This window comes from Aquarana catesbeiana, linkage group LG06 (assembly GCF_042186555.1).
Source record: "Aquarana catesbeiana isolate 2022-GZ linkage group LG06, ASM4218655v1, whole genome shotgun sequence".
NCBI classification, from domain to species: Eukaryota; Metazoa; Chordata; class Amphibia; order Anura; family Ranidae; genus Aquarana; species Aquarana catesbeiana.
Window position 1 is genome coordinate 65,860,448 of NC_133329.1, and position 19,864 is coordinate 65,880,311.

General features: G+C 42.2%; 1 protein-coding gene across 1 annotated transcript in view; it reads left to right on the plus strand.

Annotated features, from left to right (window-relative positions):
* The window catches only part of LOC141148575 (uncharacterized), a 121,942-nt gene extending 102,369 nt beyond the window's left edge, over positions 1-19,573 (plus strand). Inside the window, exons 8-9 of the mRNA XM_073636138.1 lie at positions 7,596-7,901; positions 18,365-19,573. Of these exons, the coding sequence (XP_073492239.1) occupies positions 7,596-7,901; positions 18,365-18,765 (707 nt within the window). The 3' untranslated portion in view covers positions 18,766-19,573. The remainder of the gene's footprint in view (positions 1-7,595; positions 7,902-18,364) is intronic.
* Positions 19,574-19,864: the final 291 nt, after the last annotated feature.

The following is a 19,864-nucleotide window of genomic DNA, read 5'->3' on the forward strand; positions in this document are numbered from 1 at the left end:
TACACAATGGTATATAAGAACACATAGTATGCAGCAGACATTCAGCTCTAAAGAAGAGGGGGAACCCTCAAAATGCATCAGTATCTGTAGGCCCTTGTGGTGTCCTCCCAGTCTTTTTAGGTGCATGTACAGATGTTCTGGTTGTATCTTCCTATGATATTTGTGATCTCGTGACTGTCCATTTGTGAGTATAATCATTGATTTTTTTACTTAATAGATGGTCTCATGCTTAATGCACTAGGCTGATGCACCCTATTTTATCTTTTTGTATGTGTGGCCTGGAGCCAGACATGCTTTACTTTAGAATGTATTAAGTTTGACCTATCTCTCCATAAGTTTTATTACTGTTATAATCTCTGCCTGCCACTAGAGGGAGCGCCCAGTACTCTAAGCCCAAAGACTTTGTTATCAAGTGCCTGGGATGCTGGGAGGTGTAGTCCCAGGTGACAGCCATATCATTAAACCACTGCTTTGTACTACAAATCCCTATGACCTGTGCAGCAGGAGGAGCCATGGTAAGCCAATATATTCTCCGCCCAGGAAAATCCCCTGCTCTGGTGCAGTGGCAGTCGTGCTGTGTGGACTGTTGCAGTGTGCTGTCACTGTGCAGAGGCTGGAGTTACCAGGTTGCTGTATTCATCATCTCCACTGTTCTCACCTACAGTCCAAAACAATTGGATATTCTCCAGACCCACTGAACTGTCCATTACACTGCTTCTACTGCAATCATCACCCTGAAAGCGACCTGCAAGGGGGCCCCCCTTTCATTGCACTCAGAGGAGTTGGTGAGTGGGTCATCTAACATTAGCAACCAACTTACATATATATATATATATATATATATATATATATATATATATATATATATATATATATATATATATATATATATATATGTAGTGCACCCCCTAAAGAGTTGCTAAAGAGCTTAGTCTGATTCCCGCAGATAATGTACGCACCTGGGCATACAGCATTTTCTTCACTCTTCCACTAGTTCGAAAAAACAGTCTAAGGGTGTCTTCTTAGGGTTTTATTGGAAATGTTGAACTTGGATGATGTGAGGGGGGAGCATGGGATACCCAGAAACTAAAGAACTGGACAATCTGAGGACTCCCTAGAACTTGCTGAACTGAACGTCACACAGAATCTCTATGCTAACGGTGATATTGACTTCTCCTAGAGACAAAAAAGCTGCACCCAGTCAAGTTGTGTGTGTTCTATGGTTTCTGTGAGGACTTTATTCACCCAGAGTGCTGATTTAAGTATTAGTAACTGATTAAGAATATTCATTTAGCCCCACTGTCCCAAAAATCTTTATCCAACCTTACCAAATATGTAACTATGTTGAAACACCCAAGATGTGTCAAAAGATCTAAAAGAATGAGCCTCCTTACCCTTGAGAGATTGGGCTCAAGGAATTGTCTAGCAAATCCATTTTGCCATTATGTATCGGGATACAGAAGAACCCTTTTTGGCCTCATCAGGCAAAACAAAGAAGGAGTCTGCTTTTCTGAGGCTGTGGCCACAAAGTAAACCCTCACAGCTCTCATAACATCCGAACATTGGAGAGCTGCCTCTTTTGGGCCTTTAGAAGAATAATATATGGAGGGTCAAATAATGTCCTCATTTAAATGGAAACCAGACATCACCTTTGGCAAAAAGAAAGCATTCGGACTTAACACCACCTTGTACTTATGTAACACCAAGCAGGGTTCCCTACAGGACAGGGCAGCCAGCTCTAAAACCTGTCTGCAGGAAGTGAAAGCCACTAGAAAAAACACCTTACAGGTAAGATCTGTCGAAGGAATATCCTAGATTGGTTCAAAGAGCTGATTTGTAGGACTGAAAGTACCAAAGGAGGGTCCCACAGTATCGCTGGTGACTGATGAGGTGAGGCGATATGAGCAACCCCTTGAACAAAAGTCTTCATCAGTGAATGAGAGGCTAGGGGTCTCTGGAACAGAATGGCCAAGGCCAATACCTCACCTTTGAAGGTTCTCAAGGCCACTTTTTGATCCAGTCTTGACTGTAGAAAGCCAAGCAAGTGACCCATAGAATATTGTCAAGGGTAGAAGTTCTTCTGTTCACACCAAGGGAAATACGTTTTCCAGGTATGATGGCATACCATACATAATCTAAAGTAAATGCAGTGTAGCGCAACATAAGATATAAACAATTAAAAGTCCCAGAAAATGTTGAAGATATTCTGATAATTGAATATAAATGTGTCCACTTATTTCTCAATTATGAAAAAAGTTCTGTGAAAAATAGTACGGAAAATAAACGTTAAACAGCTTTTAAAACACCACGTCTTCACTCTGCATGCACAAGTGCAACTCCACCAGACAAAATGCCTGCTCACCTCATTGCACTAAACAACTTACTCATCAGACTCCCAACCAGATAAATCTTGTCTCCTCCTTGTTTCCCAATATGTCAGTCCACTGCCTAAGGGAATCCTCCAGTTCAGCTCACATATCAATTAAGGCAAAAGGGCATAGACATAGTGTACTCTGTCAGACTTCTTTATTAAAATACCCCACCATAAAATACATTTACAAAATCATAATATCAATATATATATATAATATATATAAGAAATCACCAGCCGGCTCACTACCTCATGCGGCACGATCCCGGCGTGACGTCACAGACTTGGCTCCTCCCTAGACGCGTTGTGCCTGATAATTGGGCCTCTTCGGTATGCCTACGCATATGGGCGCCACGCCCTGAGCCTGATGTTGATAGATAGCTTTCAGCAAATTCACTCTGTGCAGAGAAGGAGATGATGGAACATCTGATGACTGAAAACACAGTTGAATAATTGCTCTGAAATTCCAGTTTGTAACCAAAGGACACAACCTCCTATATACAGGAGTCTGATATATCCTGGCACCAGGTGTTTGCAAAGACCAGCAAATGTCCCCCCACTGATAACATTGGAAGTGCCCCTTCATTGTGAGGGGGACCCAAGACCAAGCTTAGAAGGTCTGGAGGACCAAGACTTGTGGCAAAAGGAATTGCCTGGTTTAGTCTAGATCTACTGTAGATGCCTGGGAGGAACGAAAGGACAACGTTTTCTACCCAGAGGGGCTTGTCTTGCACGTAGGGACCCTCATTATCTTCTTTCTGGGCAGAAGAGTAATCTTTCCACCTGTTACCTTTCTGATGTAAGCATCCAAAGACTCTCCAAGGAGTCATTAACCTTTGCAAACCAATATTTTAGCCAAAGGATTCTCAACATGTGTACAGACAGAAGTACAATACAAGATAATTGTCCACAGGTATAGGTAAGGTTGCTGGAAACAGGCGCAATTGACTTTGGAAGGCACTTCTACAGGGTTTCTAGGGTTCCTGGCCAGCCATTTGGATCACACCCTGCGTGTCTGACACACTGCTATGGCAACCACACGTGGTTGTGAGGTCAGTCCAGATAGGGAAAGCCTTGAGCAGGGACTCAAAACAGTTATCCACAGCGTCCCTGAAAGTAAGTTGTCAGCTGGAACCATCAGAGTTTTATTGAGGCAAGAGATACCTCAGAAAAAAAATATTTGCATTATTATTTAACTCCTCATTTATGGGATATTGTTGTGCAAAGATCATGAGCAGAAAAAACATAAGTTTTTTTTCTGTTTTCTATAACCCATACTAATCACTTTCATACCCTCGAGCACTGCAGAGTCTAACTTAAGACCTTTGCAGACCTCTTCTAAAAAAAATGCAGGGAGAGTGCAAATTGTAAAAAAATATATTTTTAAAATTTTTTCTAAATTTTCCAAAAATTGTGACAAAAAATAATTAAAAAAAACTCACCATGCCTCTTACTAAACTACTTGGACTTTGCACTTTCCAAAAAGGGGTAATTTGAGGGTATTTGTACTGTCCTGGCGTTTTTGGGCCTCAAGAAATGTAATGTCAGTACATTAGGATTGATCGATTTTCAGATATACAGTATACCACAGTTTGTGGACTCAAACTTTCGCACAGACTAAATACTGAGTTGGGATATTTTCACCAAAGAAATACATTTTGGCCCAAATTTTTGAAAAAGATTATTTATAAAATTTTAGAAAAATGCAGGTTTTTTTTTTTTTTAAATTGCGGGTTTTTACATTTATTTAGCAAAAAATAAAAGACCCAGTGGAGAATAAATTCCACCACAAGAAAGTTCTATTTGTGTGAAGAAAATGATAAAAATTTCATATGGGTACAGTGTTGCGTGACTGAGTAATTGTCATTCAAAATGTGACAACGCTGAAAGCTGAAAATTGGTCTGGGCAGAAAGGGAGTGAAAGTATTGAAGTGGTCAAAGTGCATCTAAACCCTTACAAAGAACTTCTCTTATTTGCTCCCTTTTTGGTCTGTTAAATAACCAGTTGAACTGTTGTGTTTTTGTACTTAATAAACAGATAAAACAAATCAGTTGATCCTGCCATAAAGCCAGAGCTGTAATGTGCATTCTGCAGGCTTATATCTGAGACAAACCATTTACCCCTGGAAGGGGTGCTTACAATGATCAGCTTTTAATTATTTATGTAAAACCTTTATCCCAAAAGGAAAAAACAGTTTGTTGTAGCTGCTTTTGGCTTCACTTTGTTAGCGTGTCTAAATCTGCTAGTACATATAACACTCCCCCTCTTAAGTGACAATGCTGCTGTCCAAATGTGCTTCATGTGCTCCTTCATCCAGAGTGGGGGGTGCACTAATACAGGATTACTGTCCAGATCACAGGTGAAAACTGATGAAAAAAAACCCTAAATAAAATAGACTAATGCAGCCACCACATCTAAGGATTTGTAAGCTGCAATATATTAATTTTTGTTTTGGGGTTTAATGATACTTTAAAGCGGAGTTCCATCCAAAAATGGAACTTCTGCCCCCCCCCCCCCCTGTGTCACATTTGGCACCTTTCAGGGGGGAGGGGGGAGCAGATATCTGTCTAATACAGGTATTTGCTCCCACGTCCAGGGATAGATCAGCGCAGATTCCACGGTGAGCTACGCCATGTCTGGACCCTCCTCCGCCCCCCGCTGTCTTCTGGGAGACACACAGGTCCCAGAAGACAGCAGGGACCAGTGAAGACACGCAGTGCAACTCTTGCATGCACAGTAGGGAACTAGGTTGTGAAGACGCAAGGTTTCACTTCCTGATTCTCTTACCGAAGATGGCGGCGCCTCCACCCGAGAGCCGAGGGACAGATCGGCTTTGTGTGAGGACATCGCGGGTGCCCTGGACAGGTAAGTGTCCTAATATTAAGTCAGCAGCTGCAGTATTTGTAGTTGCTGACTTTTAATTTTTTTTTTTTCAGCGAAACTCCGCTTTAAGATTTAGTTTGGTGCTTAAAATGTCCCAATCTTTCCTCAATCATGTGCCAATCAACGTAAGGATTATGAAGTTATGCAGAAAAGGGACTTTGAATGAGACACAGGTCTCCATCCCTAGACAAACATGAAGCAAAGAAGTATGGGACTTTGAATGAGGTGGGTAAGTGAGGCCAATGAAAAGTCAAAAAATGTGAAAAATCATTTTATTGAAAAACAATAACATGGTATCATAGTAGATATGTAATAACAGTCACATCATACAGTTTATACACAATGATTGATACATTATGAACAGAATGGAAAGCCCCCAGAGGATACAGGGCAGAAATTCCTTAACCCTTTCATGACTAAGCCTATTTTTGAAATTTGGTGTTTACAAGTTAAAATCCGTATTTTTTGCTAGAAAATTACTTAGAACCCCCAAACATTATGTATATTTTTTTAGCAGAGAATCTAGAGAATGAAATGGAGATTGTTGCAATATTTTATATCACACGGTATTTGTGCAGCGGTGTTTTAAACGCAAATTTTTGGAAAAGGGACACTTTCATGAATTTTAAAAAATCCAAACAGTAAAGTTACCCCAATTTTTTTGTATAATGTGAAAGATGATGTTACGCCGAGTAAATAGATACCAAACATGTCACGCTTTATAATTGCACGCACTCGTGGAATGGCGACAAACTACGGTACCTAAGAATTTCCATAGGCGACGCTTTAAATTTTTTTTACGGTTACCAGGTTAGAGTTACAGAGGAGGTCCAGTGCTAGAATTATTGCTCTCGTTCTGATGATCGCGGTGATACCTCACATGTGTGATTTGAACACCGTTTACATATGCGTGCGCGACTTCCGTATGCGTTTTCTTTGCTGCGCGAGCTCGCGGGGACGGGGCGCTTTAAATTTTTTTTTCCTTTTTATTTTATTTATTTTTACATTCACAAATTGTGTTTAAAAAAAAAAAATGTTTTGATGACTTTTATTGCTGTCACAAGGAATGTAAACATTCCTTGTGACAGTAATAGGTGGTGACAGGTACTCTTTATGGAGGGATGGGGGGTCTAAAAGACCCCCCATCCCTCCTTTACACTTCAAAGCATTCAGATCGCCGAAAACGGTGATTCTGAATACTGTGTACTTTTTAAAAACCGGTGCCATTGGCAGCCGAGTAAACGGGAAGTGACGTCATTGATATGTATAAAACCCAATGTGGGGGTTGGTTATTTGGTGCATGGCGTAAGCCTGACGCGTATCGTGTATCAAAACACTCTTCAGGGGCAATTTGCACCAAAATCTAAAAAGGATAAAGGTCAATCAATAGAATACAGTGTGTATTGGTGTGGAATGAATATACATATAAGGAAAGAGAAAGATCACTCATTCCCAATGGATACTCACATGCCAATACAATGTGAGCCCCAGGAAGTCCGCAGCCGCAGGCCACCAAAAGGAGCCAAGTCCGGGAACTGAGGGAGGAGCCCATAGAGGGAGGGCCAGAGAAAGAAAATGAATGAGGGAAAAGAGTGTGCCAGAACAGAAGTGAACAGGAGAAGTGAATGTCAGTAAAAATCTGAGTGGAAAGTTGGGGGAACTAAGTAAGATCTCCCACCTGTGATGTGTGAGTGATGACGGAATGTATGTGCCTGGTGAAGGACGTGCTACCAGGAGACCGGTTAGCAAAAATTGAGTGCCAAATATGCGCCCAGCCAGCCCCCCAGGTACCGCCCAGCGTCACATGGGGCAAACACCAAGTGGAGGCTTTCCATTCTGTTCATAATGTATCAATCATTATAAACTGTATGATGTGACTGTTATTACATATCTACTATGATACTATGTTATTGTTTTTCAATAAAATGTTTTTTTTTCAATGGTGACTGTTCATTGGCCTCACTTACCCACCTCATTCAAAGTCCCATACTTCTTTGCTTTAAGAATTATGAAGTGACCAATTGTTCACTTGCAAGTGCAAATGCTAAATACAAACAACCTACTATTTAAAGTGCTGAGTACTGGCTCATATGCTGTAGAGTGTAGGCTATAGATAGTCAGGCAGTGAGCTCAAAGGTTTGAGTGTTTTTCTACAAAAAGTGAATGTTGTCACCTCAGGACAGGAAGTGTGTTACTGGCAGGATCACCATTGGAAGATAAAAGGGGAAAAAGCGTAAAAAAACGAATTGCCGCCATATCCAAAGTCAGGGAAGCTGCAATTTATTACATTTTTTGTTCCTGGGTTTAGATGATCTTTAATGTGCTGTTTGTTTATTCCAGCTAAACCCCAGATGGTGGAGCCTATAGAGATCACTATGTGGGATTCCTTTTGTGTTCTCTTCACTCTCAATCTACAGAAGTTTTACCCAGAACATATTGAAATAGAATGGACATATGAATATAGAGATAAAAAGTCCAGAATGCCATGCTACAACAACTTTAAAAAATATGAAGATCTCACACATGGTGTCACCAGTGTTTTCAGCATTCCTATATATTTATTTGATGATCTGCAGACCAAAGTCTCTGTAACATGGAAACACCAATCTATGGAAGAACCGGAGACCAGAACACTGACTATGAGAGGTAAGGAAGAGAATATATCAAATAGCATAAATATTTTAATTCAGGATATATATATTTAATTCAGTATATAGCTATTGTCTTTCTAAACAATAAAACCAAATGTGTAAAAGAAATTTTTATCTTAAAGGATAACTCAGTTTTCTTGGAAAAAATAGAGCAAATAGGAAAAAACGTATAACATATACAATTGCTGTACAATCCATATCATAATATAATGTTATTAAAATGATCTTTCCTTTTCAATCTGCAATTTTCTATAAAATGCAATATGACAACCTGGAGGAGTTCTATACACAGATGTACAGAACATAGGGTTGCCACCTGTCCGTTTTTCACCCGGACAGTCCGGTTTTTCATCAGAAACCCGGACACTTTTTTCTACATGGAGCAGGTGCGGCGTCAGGGACGTGCTTCCTCTCCTTGGTCCCATCCAATCAAAAGATTGTTGGAGTCCGTGGAGCTTCCCTGTATTTCCACTCACTGCCACTAGGGGTCCTCTGAACACTCCTCCTTGGGTCTGGTGGCTGTACTCACTGAAGAAAGGGGGACACACCCCCTCAGTCTCGGCTCAGCCACACCCCCTTCCCCATGTGTAGCAGAGAATGATCAGAGTCTGCATGGAAGTTCAACATGTCTGTTTCAATGGAATTCAATGCAAATGCCCGCATGGAAATGTCTGGGGATCTGTATTGCTGTGGTGTCTGCAGAGCTGTAGTTTTGTGGCATTATTGCAGTGATACATCCCCCTTCTATATACAGACTCCATAGTGATACAGCCTCTTCACCCCATCAATGTGCTCAGCTTTGAATAGAAGACTGCAGGGAGAGGAGGATCTGACACCAACAATGGGATTTATTTTAGTTACAGCAATGAAGTTTTGTTTTTTTTAGTTACTGATGGCAAAGGTAGGACATATTATATTCTGACAGCAGCCACTGGGCTTACTGTAGGTGCAAACCGACTGCAATGTCCAACAAACTGTAATAAAAGTGTTTCAAGCTCACAGGTCAGGACTTAAGGTGACCATACACTACACAATCTTCTTGTACAATCAGATTTTGATCTGTCAAGAATTGTATAGTGTAAGGGCCTGCATGTTTTATTTAAAGATTGTACAATCAGATTGTGTAGTGTATGGCCACCTTAACCACTTAAGGACCGAGCCTCTTTCTCAGATTTGTTGTTTACAAGTTAAAAACATTTTTTTTGCTAGAAAATTACTTAGAACCCCCAAACATTATACATTTTTTTCTAACACCCTAGAGAAAAAAAATGGCGGTCGTTGCAATACTTTCTGTCACACCGTATTTGCGCAGCGGTCTTACAAGCGCACTTTTTTTGAAAAAAATACACTTTTTTAATTAAAAAATAAGACAACAGTAAAGTTAACCCAATTTTTTTATATTGTGAAAGATAATGTTACACCGAGTAAATTGATACCCAACATGTCACGCTTCAAAATTGCACTTGCTCGTGGAATGGCGACAAACTTTTACCCTTAAAAATCTCAATAGGCAACGTTTAAAAAATTCTACAGGTTGTATGTTTTGAGTTACAGAGGAGGTCTAGGGCTAGAATTATTGCTCTCGCTCTACCGATCGTGGCGATACCTCACATGTGTGGTTTGAACATCGTTTTCATATGCGGTGCTACTCACGTATGCGTTCGCTTCTGTACGCAAGCTCGGCGGGACGGGGCGCGTTTTTTTCTTATTTATTTTACCTTTTCTTTTGTATTTTTACACAAAAAAAATTGGGGTCACTTTTATTCCTATTACAAGGAATGTAAATATCCCATGTATTAGAAAAAAAGCATGACAGGTCCTCCTAAATATGAGATCTGGGGTCAAAAAGAACTCCGATCTCATATTTACACTAAAATGCAGTAAAAAAAAAAAATTTTAAATGGCTCTTTAAGAGCTATGGGCGGAAGTAAAGTTTTGACGTCGCTTCTGCCCTGCAATGATATGGAGACGGGTGGTGGCCATCTTCCCCTCACTCGTCTCCATACCCAGCAAGGAAAAGGATCTGATCGCCTCCACCGCTGCCGACGGCTCCGGTAAGCGGCAGAGGGCACCGTAGCACGGCGGGAGGGGGGGGCCCTTCTCCCGCTGCCGATAAAAGTGATCTCACGTCGAATCCGCCACAGAGACCACTATTATCTGAAACCGGACCGCTGGCCGAAGAAGAAGATACCGTATGGCAGCTAGCTGCTGCCATAACAAAGATATCCCTCTTCGAAGTTAGGACATATATTGACTCACTCCTCAAAGAAGAGTGAGGACACACATAGGTGTGGAGGTTGCCTGCTGTGTCTCATTACTCTACTATTATATTCAAGATATTCACCACACTCAGCCTACACTCTTTATAAACTAACGAGGTCTCTAGGGTTACATCACTACACCCATGCCATGCCTGCTCTCCGTTTGGCCCCTGGTGGGGTCCCATCTGACTCCGCCCCCTCAGCTCCCTGGTGGGGCACCTGCTGCCGCTGTCTTGGAGCCGCATACCTGTAGCCATGGTCAAGCTCAGTGGTACATTGTTACACACATCCACCCCTGAAGAGCGAGCTGGATCTCGCGAAACTAGTCGGGTAGTATGATGCCCGTGTACTATGACTGCTATTACATCCATGTACCAATATTTCTTGTTTATATATCCTTTTTTTTGGCAAATGTTGGTGTTATCTTTGTATGTAAACAATTTTACTTGAATAAACCATATACTGTATTTACTACTGTTATGTTTACTGGCGGAAATGGTACCCACTTCATTTAAAGTCCCAGGGTGAATCCTTTGTTTTACTATATGTTATAGGGATGGAAGTGTGTTACTGGGGACACCAGACCTTTTTTCCTTGTTTTATTTAAAGGGGTTCTAAAGTTACGTGTTTTTTCACCTTAATGCATCCTATGCATTAAGGTGAAAAAACACCTGTCAGTGACCGGCCCCCCAGCCCCCTGTTTTACTTACCTGAACCCTCAAACTTGACCCAGCGGAGACGCACTGTCTCTCTGCCCAGGGTTCTCGGCTCTTGATTGGATAGATTGATAGCAGTGCAGCCATTGGCTCCTGCTGCTGTTAAATCAAATCCAATCACACGAGCTCCGGGGGCAGGGTCGAGTCCTGCATTCGGCCTTTATGGACGCCGAATGCTGGACTCGGGAGCGCGCCCGCAAGGTAACCCAGTGGTGTATCTAGGTTTTGTGCTGCCCTAGGCATGACTAAACTCATGCACTCCCTAATTTAAATACGACACACCCTTCCTGTCAAGGCCACACCCCTTCCTATTTAAGACACGCCCTTTCATCTGTAAACCACACCCCTTCCTCTTTCAATTGATGGGCACAGTGGCTGCGTTTGATGGCACAGTGGCTGCGTTTGATGGCACAGTGGCTGCGTTTGGGGGCACAGTGGCTGCGTTTGGGGGCACAGTGGCTGCGTTTGGGGGCACAGTGGCTGCGTTTGTGGGCACAGTGGCTGCGTTTGTGGGCACAGTGGCTGCGTTTGATGGCACAGTGGCTGCGTTTGGGGGCACAGTGGCTGCGTTTGATGGCACAGTGGCTGCATTTGATGGCACAGTGGCTGCGTTTGGGGGCACAGTGGATGCGTTTGGGGGCACAGTGGATGCGTTTGGGGGCACAGTGGCTGCGTTTGGGGGCACAGTGGCTGCGTTTGATGGCACAGTGGCTGCATTTGATGGGCACAGTGGCTGCGTTTGGGGGCACAGTGGCTGCGTTTGGGGGCACAGTGGCTGTATTACTAAAGCTGCCTGGGTTACGGTATACAAGTTTTTAAATCAATTACCTGAGGGTTCCCGCTGTCGTCGTCCTCCTCTCTCTCGCTCCTGCTCCTCTGGTAACCAGAGAGACCCGTGTATGGTAGACACTCCGCGCTACAACCTGTAATGATAAAACAATGTTGAAAAGTGTGAAAATCTGATTAAAAATATGAAAAAATAAATGATGTGTAAACATTCAAGTATGTGAAAAACTGATGATACCGGGTGCTGCAACTTAAAAACCTTGAACATGAGGTTTACACAGTATAAAAGAAAATTCAGTGCGCTACCCAAATTATACAAAATTAATACAATGAATATGAGTGAGTATAAATATATAGTTCATATAGGAACTGGTTAGTATCGTGAACCGGAGGTGCAATTCCTCATTGTAAACGATGTTATCTTCAATAAATCTTCACTGTATCTTCATAGACAGTGTAAAGATATAGAAAAGAAAGAGAAAAGGGGGGCTGCTTACCAGAATTGATGGATCCCTATTATAGAGATCGTGCAAGCTTGAACAGATTCTTTCCTATATCAGGAACAGCTGATCTTAAGCAGAGACGGGATTCCCTCCACGTCAGACAGTTCAAACTCCTGAGGCGGCAATCAGGAACAATCTCCACTGCTCACTACTCCGGCAAGACCGCTCATAGCAGGGGATAAGATGTTTGAGAGACAAAGAGGCACTTCATTGTGCAGTACATTTAAAATGCTTTTAATCCATAAAACGGACAACTGACATCCAAAGCATTGGCAGAGCAAACACAGTTGCAACTAAAAAACACAGCCGAGGCCGAAGCCGATCAGCTAAGAGAGTGGTGGCGTCAGATCCTCAGGCTCCACCCAACGCTGCGTTTCTCCTTAACAGGCATCGGCTGGGAGAGGAGGCTAGGGCTGGACGTCACCCACCACATCTTATATACCTCAACAAGAAACTGACACCGGAAACAAGTTTGGGATAACCAGAGAGACCTGTTCCGCCTCCCCGAGCTGGACTGCATGCAATGATGTCGCGCGGAGGTGGGTAGGCGGAGCATTAGGCTCCGCCTCCACCAGTTAAGCTGACAGAGTCAGTCATGGTCCGTTATATGGGGCAGCAGTCTCTCCCCCCTCGGCCAAGTACAGGCCCATACTGTGCAAGTGCTGATGAGTGCACGATATATAACAAGGCAAGCTGGCCACGGGAGGCTGTATTGGAGTGGGACGTGGGAGGACGGGTCGGGGGGGTTTCGCTGCTGCCCCCTGCCCGCAAAGTGCCGCTCTAGGCCTAGGCCTTGTCGGCCTAGGCCAAGATACAGCACTGAGGTAACCCCCTTGGGGAAGCGCTTCCCCCGAGGGGGTTATCAGATGTGGGGAGGAGCCGTGAGAGCCACAGGGGGACCCCAGAAGAGCAGGTTCAGGGCCACTCTGTGCAAAATGAGCTGCACAGTGATGGTAAGTATGACATGTTTGTTATTTTTTTTTTTTAATTTACCGTTACAATCACTTTAACCATGTCCTGTTAAGCCTCCTACTGTCAATTTGGCCACACCCAATGTTCCCTGCTACACGCGCCACATTACTACTGGCCTTGGGGCACCCAAAGGTGTCCAAGGTTTACAATACTATAGAGTATACTAAAAAAAAATTGCCGTGGCAAAATGTTTTGGTTTTACTCAAAGAAAAGGTGGCAATCCTAACAGAACACCCCAGAAATGTAATTTCCTGCTTGTGTGATTGGCTCACTGATTTTCCCAGAAGTCTGCACTAAGATACAAGTCACATTGTAGGCATCCCCTGAAATAGAAATTTCTGTTTTGGTGAAATACTCCCCAAGGGTTAAACGCTTCCATAGGGATGTCAACACTGCAAATGTTCTCATCAGAACACTGAGAGTGTACCAGCTGATTATAAAGAAACAGATCCCCCCCATTCATTATCAAAAGAACAGTCTGTAAAGGTGAAATAGCTGTTTCTTAACAGCAACAAAAGGTAGAAATCTCTCATCCAAGTCCTGACCAGGCCTGACCCTGCTTATCTTCTGAGATCACATGAGATCCGGTGCATCCAGGGTGGTGTGGTCATAGGCTGTGTGTTCACTGAATAGGGAAAGACCTGCTTCTTTCTCTGACAAGTTTTTTTCCAAAACAGGGATGTGTGTGTGTGTGTAAACACACAAATCCACGTTCTGCCAGGGGAGAGGAGACAGATCATGTGTTCCTAGTATATAGGAACAACGATCGGTCTCCTGCCCCAGGCAGTCCCATCCCTCAACAGTTAGAACACCGAGGGAACACAGTTAACCCCTTGATCGCCCCCTAGTGTTTACCCCTTCCCTGACAGTGACATTTATACAGTAATCAGTGGCTATTTTTAGCTCTGATGTATAAATGTCAGTAGTCCCAAAAAAGTGTCAAAAGTGTCTGATCTGTCTGCCAGAATGTCGCAGTCCCAATAAAAATCGCAGATCGCCACCATTCCTAGTAAAAAAAAAAAATAATAATAATAATGCCATAAACCTATCCCCTATTTTGGTAGACGCGATAACTTTTGCGCAAACCAATATAAATCAATATATGCTTATTGCATTTTTTTTTTTTTTTTTAACCAAAAATATGTAGAAGAATACATATTGGCCTAAACTTATGAAGAAATTATTATTATTATTTTTTGGGGGGGGAGGATATTTATTATGGCAAAAAGTAAAAAATATTGTGTTTTTTTTTTCAAAATTGTCGGTCTTTTTTTGTTTATAGCGCAAAAAATAAAAAAACGCAGAGGTGATCAAATACCACCAAATGAAAGCTCTATTTGTGGGAAAAAAAAGGACATCAATTTTGTTTGGGTACAGCGTCGCACGACCGCACAATTGTCAGCTAAATCGACGCAGTGCCGTATCGCAAAAAATGGCCTGGTCAGGAAGGGGGTAAAACCTGAAAAAACCTGGGCTGAAGTGGTTAAAGCATTTTTCATTATTCTTCTTTATGAAACAATTAAAACTGTAAAGGTTGTTTCTCAAAATAACATCAAAGAGAAACCAACCAAAGGAAAGCCACGTATGGAAGGAGGTATCAATGAACAGCCTGCAGACACCCCAGCCAAGAAGCCCACAAAAAGCTTAGGCTTTATTGCTTAAAGCAGGACTTCAGTCATTTTTATAACTTTCCATCTATTAAATCCTCTGCCCTTGTTGTTGTTTTAACTTTGGATAGTAAAACATTTTTTTCTGCCAGTAAATACCTTATACAGCCAACTTCCTGTTTCTTGTCTGGTCATTAGCCTAGGCCATGGGTGCTCAACCTGCAGCCCTCCAGCGATTGCGGAACTACAAGTCGCATGAGACATTGCAAGGCTAACAGTTACAAGCATGACTCCCAAAGGTAGAGACATGATGGGACTTGTAGTTCGGCAACAGCTGGAGGGCCACAGGTTGAGCACCCATGGCCTAGGCTTATGACATCATGCACAGCTCTCTCTCACTCTCATGAGAGTTTGCCAGGAAGGGAGGGGGGGATGAGTCATAAGAGGGCCAATGAGAGCTGCAGAGCTGGAGGTGTGCCTCTGTGTGTCTGTGTAAATCCAAAAAGTGAATAGGCAGCAGCTTCAGCTGCCTACAGTTAAAATGGATGCAGCCAGAGAGAGAGATTTCTGCAGCATATTTGTCAAGTACAGAATCGCAGTATATATAAAATAATATACAAAGTGGTTGGAGAGAAGCTTCAGAATGGCAAAGATGCTGCAGTTCCTCTTTAAGAGACGTTGTTGGATACTTTGGTGTTGGCTGTAAAGTCAATGGTCCACACCGGAAGACAGAAGACTGTACTGGTAAATAGTGTGGATATTGATAGATTTAAGATGGCTGGAACACTTTTCATTTGATACTTTATCCTCATTTATGATGGGTCCCATTCCCATATGTACATGTACAGGGGACAATGACTGGCAGGGGGGGGGGGGGGGGGGGGGCAAATAGCAAATCTTGCAAAATACAACACTGCAGATCCCTTTTAGTTTGGATCACAGAGTCTACACAGTCTGACATATGGTTGTGATGCTCATCATCTGTGACGCTGTTCAGAGGATTGCTTTATTGCCAGCCGCATACCTTGACTCACAGACGTGCCTGTTGTGCTTGCTATCTGGTAAGCGCATATTTTAGATGGTGGAGGATCACTACGAGGGGTGTTTTTTCCTACCTTTCCACACTGGCCTATAGGGTTAACTATGGTGGGGATTCTTCTTATCTCCATAGAAGATGATGATGTTTTATGACACCAATATTTATATCTGCATAGATTGATTTGTATGTATAATTTTTCTCTATAGCATAGCGCAGTTTTTTCCTTATTTGTTTACATGTTGTGAATATTTCACAATTGAACTGCTGCTTTTTAGGGGGTTTCTTTGTTAGCGCTGTGATTTCTTTGTTTTTTTTTATATTATAAGGAAACAAAGAAACGACAAGGCAACAGAGAAATAACAAGGGGAGAATATTTAACAATGTTCTGGTTTGCAGAGTCCGATGAATAAACAAAAAACAGTACAGTGCCTCTCTCAAGTCCTCTTAGGTGTTACTTGGTTTGATGTTAAAATGAGATCTGTCACAATGTGGTTGCGTTCCACTTTTCTTCACATTAAGGGGGATGTTGACACACATCTGACCAATCATGCGGTCTAAGGGGTGGTTGCTGGGATGTCACCACTTTTATGACCAAGTCCCAGATATAATTTTATATAAGTATTAATATCTCTGATTAGCTACAGGTTACAGTCTGCTAACCTGCATATTGTCCCACATTAAATTAGCTTCAAAATTAATATAAATATGGCAGCTTTCGGATATTTACTTTACCTAGCAGGGTTATTATGTCTCATTGGCTCCCCATATTGCCCAATATAGGGGTGTTTTGATTGAAAATGTTACAAATTAACTGAGGAAAGTAAATATTATGGCTGTGCTGTTATAACATCATGAATTATGACATGTACTGAAGGTTTAGAGTCTTTGCTAATAACCAGTTAATCAGGAATGTGTATTGACCATTCCCCCCACCTGAGCTATTTACGACAGGGTGACTGTTAGGCCCCTTTCACACGAGGCGGACTCCGTTTCTACGGAGCCCGCCTCGGTCCGCCGGCTCAGCGGGAGATCTGTCCGTTGATCTCCGCTGAGCGGGGAGGGGCTTGTCAGGCGCCGCTACCGCCTATGGAGGGATCGGACGAAAACGGACAGCGTGTCCATTTTCGTCAGATCTCACCCGATCCGCCAGCGACGGACCTGGACGTAGAGCCATCCGTCTGCTTTTAGCGGATCGGACGGGGTCGGATGTCAGCGGACATGTCTCCGCTGACATCCGACGCTCCATAGGCTAACATGGATTGCCCGTTCAGGTCCGCCGTCAAAACTGACAGGCGGACCTGAACCGTCCGATCGCGTGAAAAGGGCCTTACAACTCAAGGTACTCAGGCCTGTTGAGTCTGACATTTTTATTAGGGTTTCTAGACTGAAGTGTGTATTGGTTAATAGAAAGGGTCTGTGTCAATCAATGGGCAGATAAGAAGGTCTTGGCATCAGTTAACAGTTTGTTTATTTCATGAACTCACGGAGAAGGGAAGAGGCAATGTCACTGTGCTATGTCTGTTCTTCTGCCAAAATGGCTGGGATAAGCTGATAAGCTGAGACATGGTTGGTGTATACGGCTTTTCATGTGCCCAATGTGCACAACCATTACAGATGTCCCCTTTGGAGAGATTTTTCTTACTTTATATCTCAGAGTCCACACAGTAAGTGAAGGAAAAAAATTGTTCAAATGGCTGTAGACACCAAAAAAAAAAAATCAGTATCATGCTGCTTCTTATTATTCATTTCAAATCTGAATTTGCTTAGGACCCCTTTCACACTGGGGCCGCGGCCGTGTTCACGGTAAAGTGCCACTTGTTTTAGCGGCGCTTTACCGCTGTTTAAGCAGGGCTTTTGTGCCACTCTCGGTCGCTAGTGGAGTGCTTTTAACCCATAAAAAGGGGCTAAAAAATCCTGTTCTGTTTTGCAGTGCTTTCAAAGTGCATTTAAGGCACTTTGAAAGCACTGCCCATTTATTCCAATGGGCAGGGGCGTTTTGGGAGCGCATTATACAGCGCCCGACGATGCTGTTTACAGGACTTTTTTTCCCTTCCCGCAAGCACACCACCTCAGTGTGAAAAGTCGCACTGGAATGAATGGGATTTTCAGGCACTTACAGTAGCAGAGGCTATTTCCAGCGCTAAAGCACCTGAAAACCGCCCCAGTGTAAAATTGGTCTTAAGCTAAACTCTGGGAGAAAAATAACCCTTGCATTGAGACTCTCCCACCTTTACAAGGGTTAAATGCTCATTTTGTCAAGAGAGAGAGAAGAGAAAAAGCAACTATACTTACTTTATCCCTCACTCCCCCGATAGCTGGTGCTCTTCACTCACCTATGCTCTAGTTTGTAGGTGGGTCTTTGATGTTCTCATGTGGTGACATCACAGTGTGTGCATAGTAAGTTTGTGTGTGGTACTACCTGTTTTCACATGTTTTACAGTAGCATTTAAAAAGGTTCCTACAGGACTGAAGTGATCCGACCTGAACATTATTTTGCATTAACTGCATCTTTGCATTGTACAGAATCCAACCCCTTGTGAAATATGAACTGACTTGTCGGTCTTTGTGTTGCAGATCTGCCCTGGCGTCCACAAGTTGGAGAGATCAGAATTCCCAACCTGGAAGAAGGTAAAGAGGCCTGTCTGACCTGTGATATCTCCAGATATTTCCCAGATCATCTGAAAGTGATCTGGTTTAAAAAGGAACCCAGAACAGACTCAGATCCCATTGTAACGGAGCTACCCAAAGATGACTACAAAGTCTCTGATAAGAAAACAAAAGAGCTAAAAGATAAGACCTTCTCCAATAAGTCATCTCTGACATTCACCCCATCACTCCTCAGAGACCAGGGGGCAGAGTTCATCTGCAGAGTGGAACATCCCAGCCTGGAGAAGCCCATAGAGAGAAGAACGGGTCCTATAAGAATATACTTTTCCCTGTTTTCCATAACAAGACGGTTAATAAATAAGCGTTAAGTGACTTTTTACATTGATGCTGCATTCACACATTTGTGTGTGTTATTGTGCACTTTTTTTCCAATCAAGTAATTTTTATTTCATTTTCAAATTAAAAAAAAAACTCAACTCCTTGCCTTTCCCCTATCACTGCTTCTCCCTTATCCCCCACCCTTTCCTGCTTTCCTTCTTTCCTTCTATTACTTATATGTACCTGTATAGCAGGCTACAGTAATACTTAGGTTGGTATACCCCTCCTTAAATGTTGATGTCATTTGATAATAATCATTACCTTACAAGTTATTTTACATCACTTCATTTCTTCTATCAATAAAGAATTTTTGAAACGGAAAAAAAAAACAAAACAAAACTTCAAAACACACAAATCATTCCCACAAAACAACCCCACCCAACAAAAAAAAAAAAAAAGAAAAAAGGATTACACCTTGTGGTTGCATTTTGAATTTTGCTGTAAACCTTTTATCACATCAAATTAAATTTAACAATTACATTTTTCCTACACGAGATTAACAATATAAAGCCAACCATTGTATTCAATATAATTAAGTTACTACCCCCTAGTGATATATATATATGTATATACAGTTATCCTCCACCATGAATCCATCTCATTACTAACTTTCCTCAGCATCATTGTTATGCTCAACTATTTACTCTGATAAGTTGGAGACAAACCACCAGGACCAAATTTTCAAAAATGTATTAGGGCTTCTCCTATGTTTATATGCCAATTCCTCCCGTTTTAGATTAAGATTAATCGCTTCGGACCATTGAGCTATTGTTGGCAGAGAATTTGATATCAATTTTTGTAGTATAAGTTTAAAGACTATATACATTGTTTTTTTTTTTTTTAATAATTCATCCTTTATTAAACATTTCTCTCTTATTACAATTAACATTTACATGGCATATCCGCATAGGGAAAAAGAAAGTACCAAATATCATAACTTATATATACATACCGATGACAGAGAGTGGCTCCCTCAACACCACCCATCCACATACATTAAAAAAAAAAAATCCCTTCCTTCTCCTTCCCTTTCCTTTCTCTTCCTTCTCTTTCCCCTGCCTTTCCTTTCCCTTTAAAATGTAATAAATA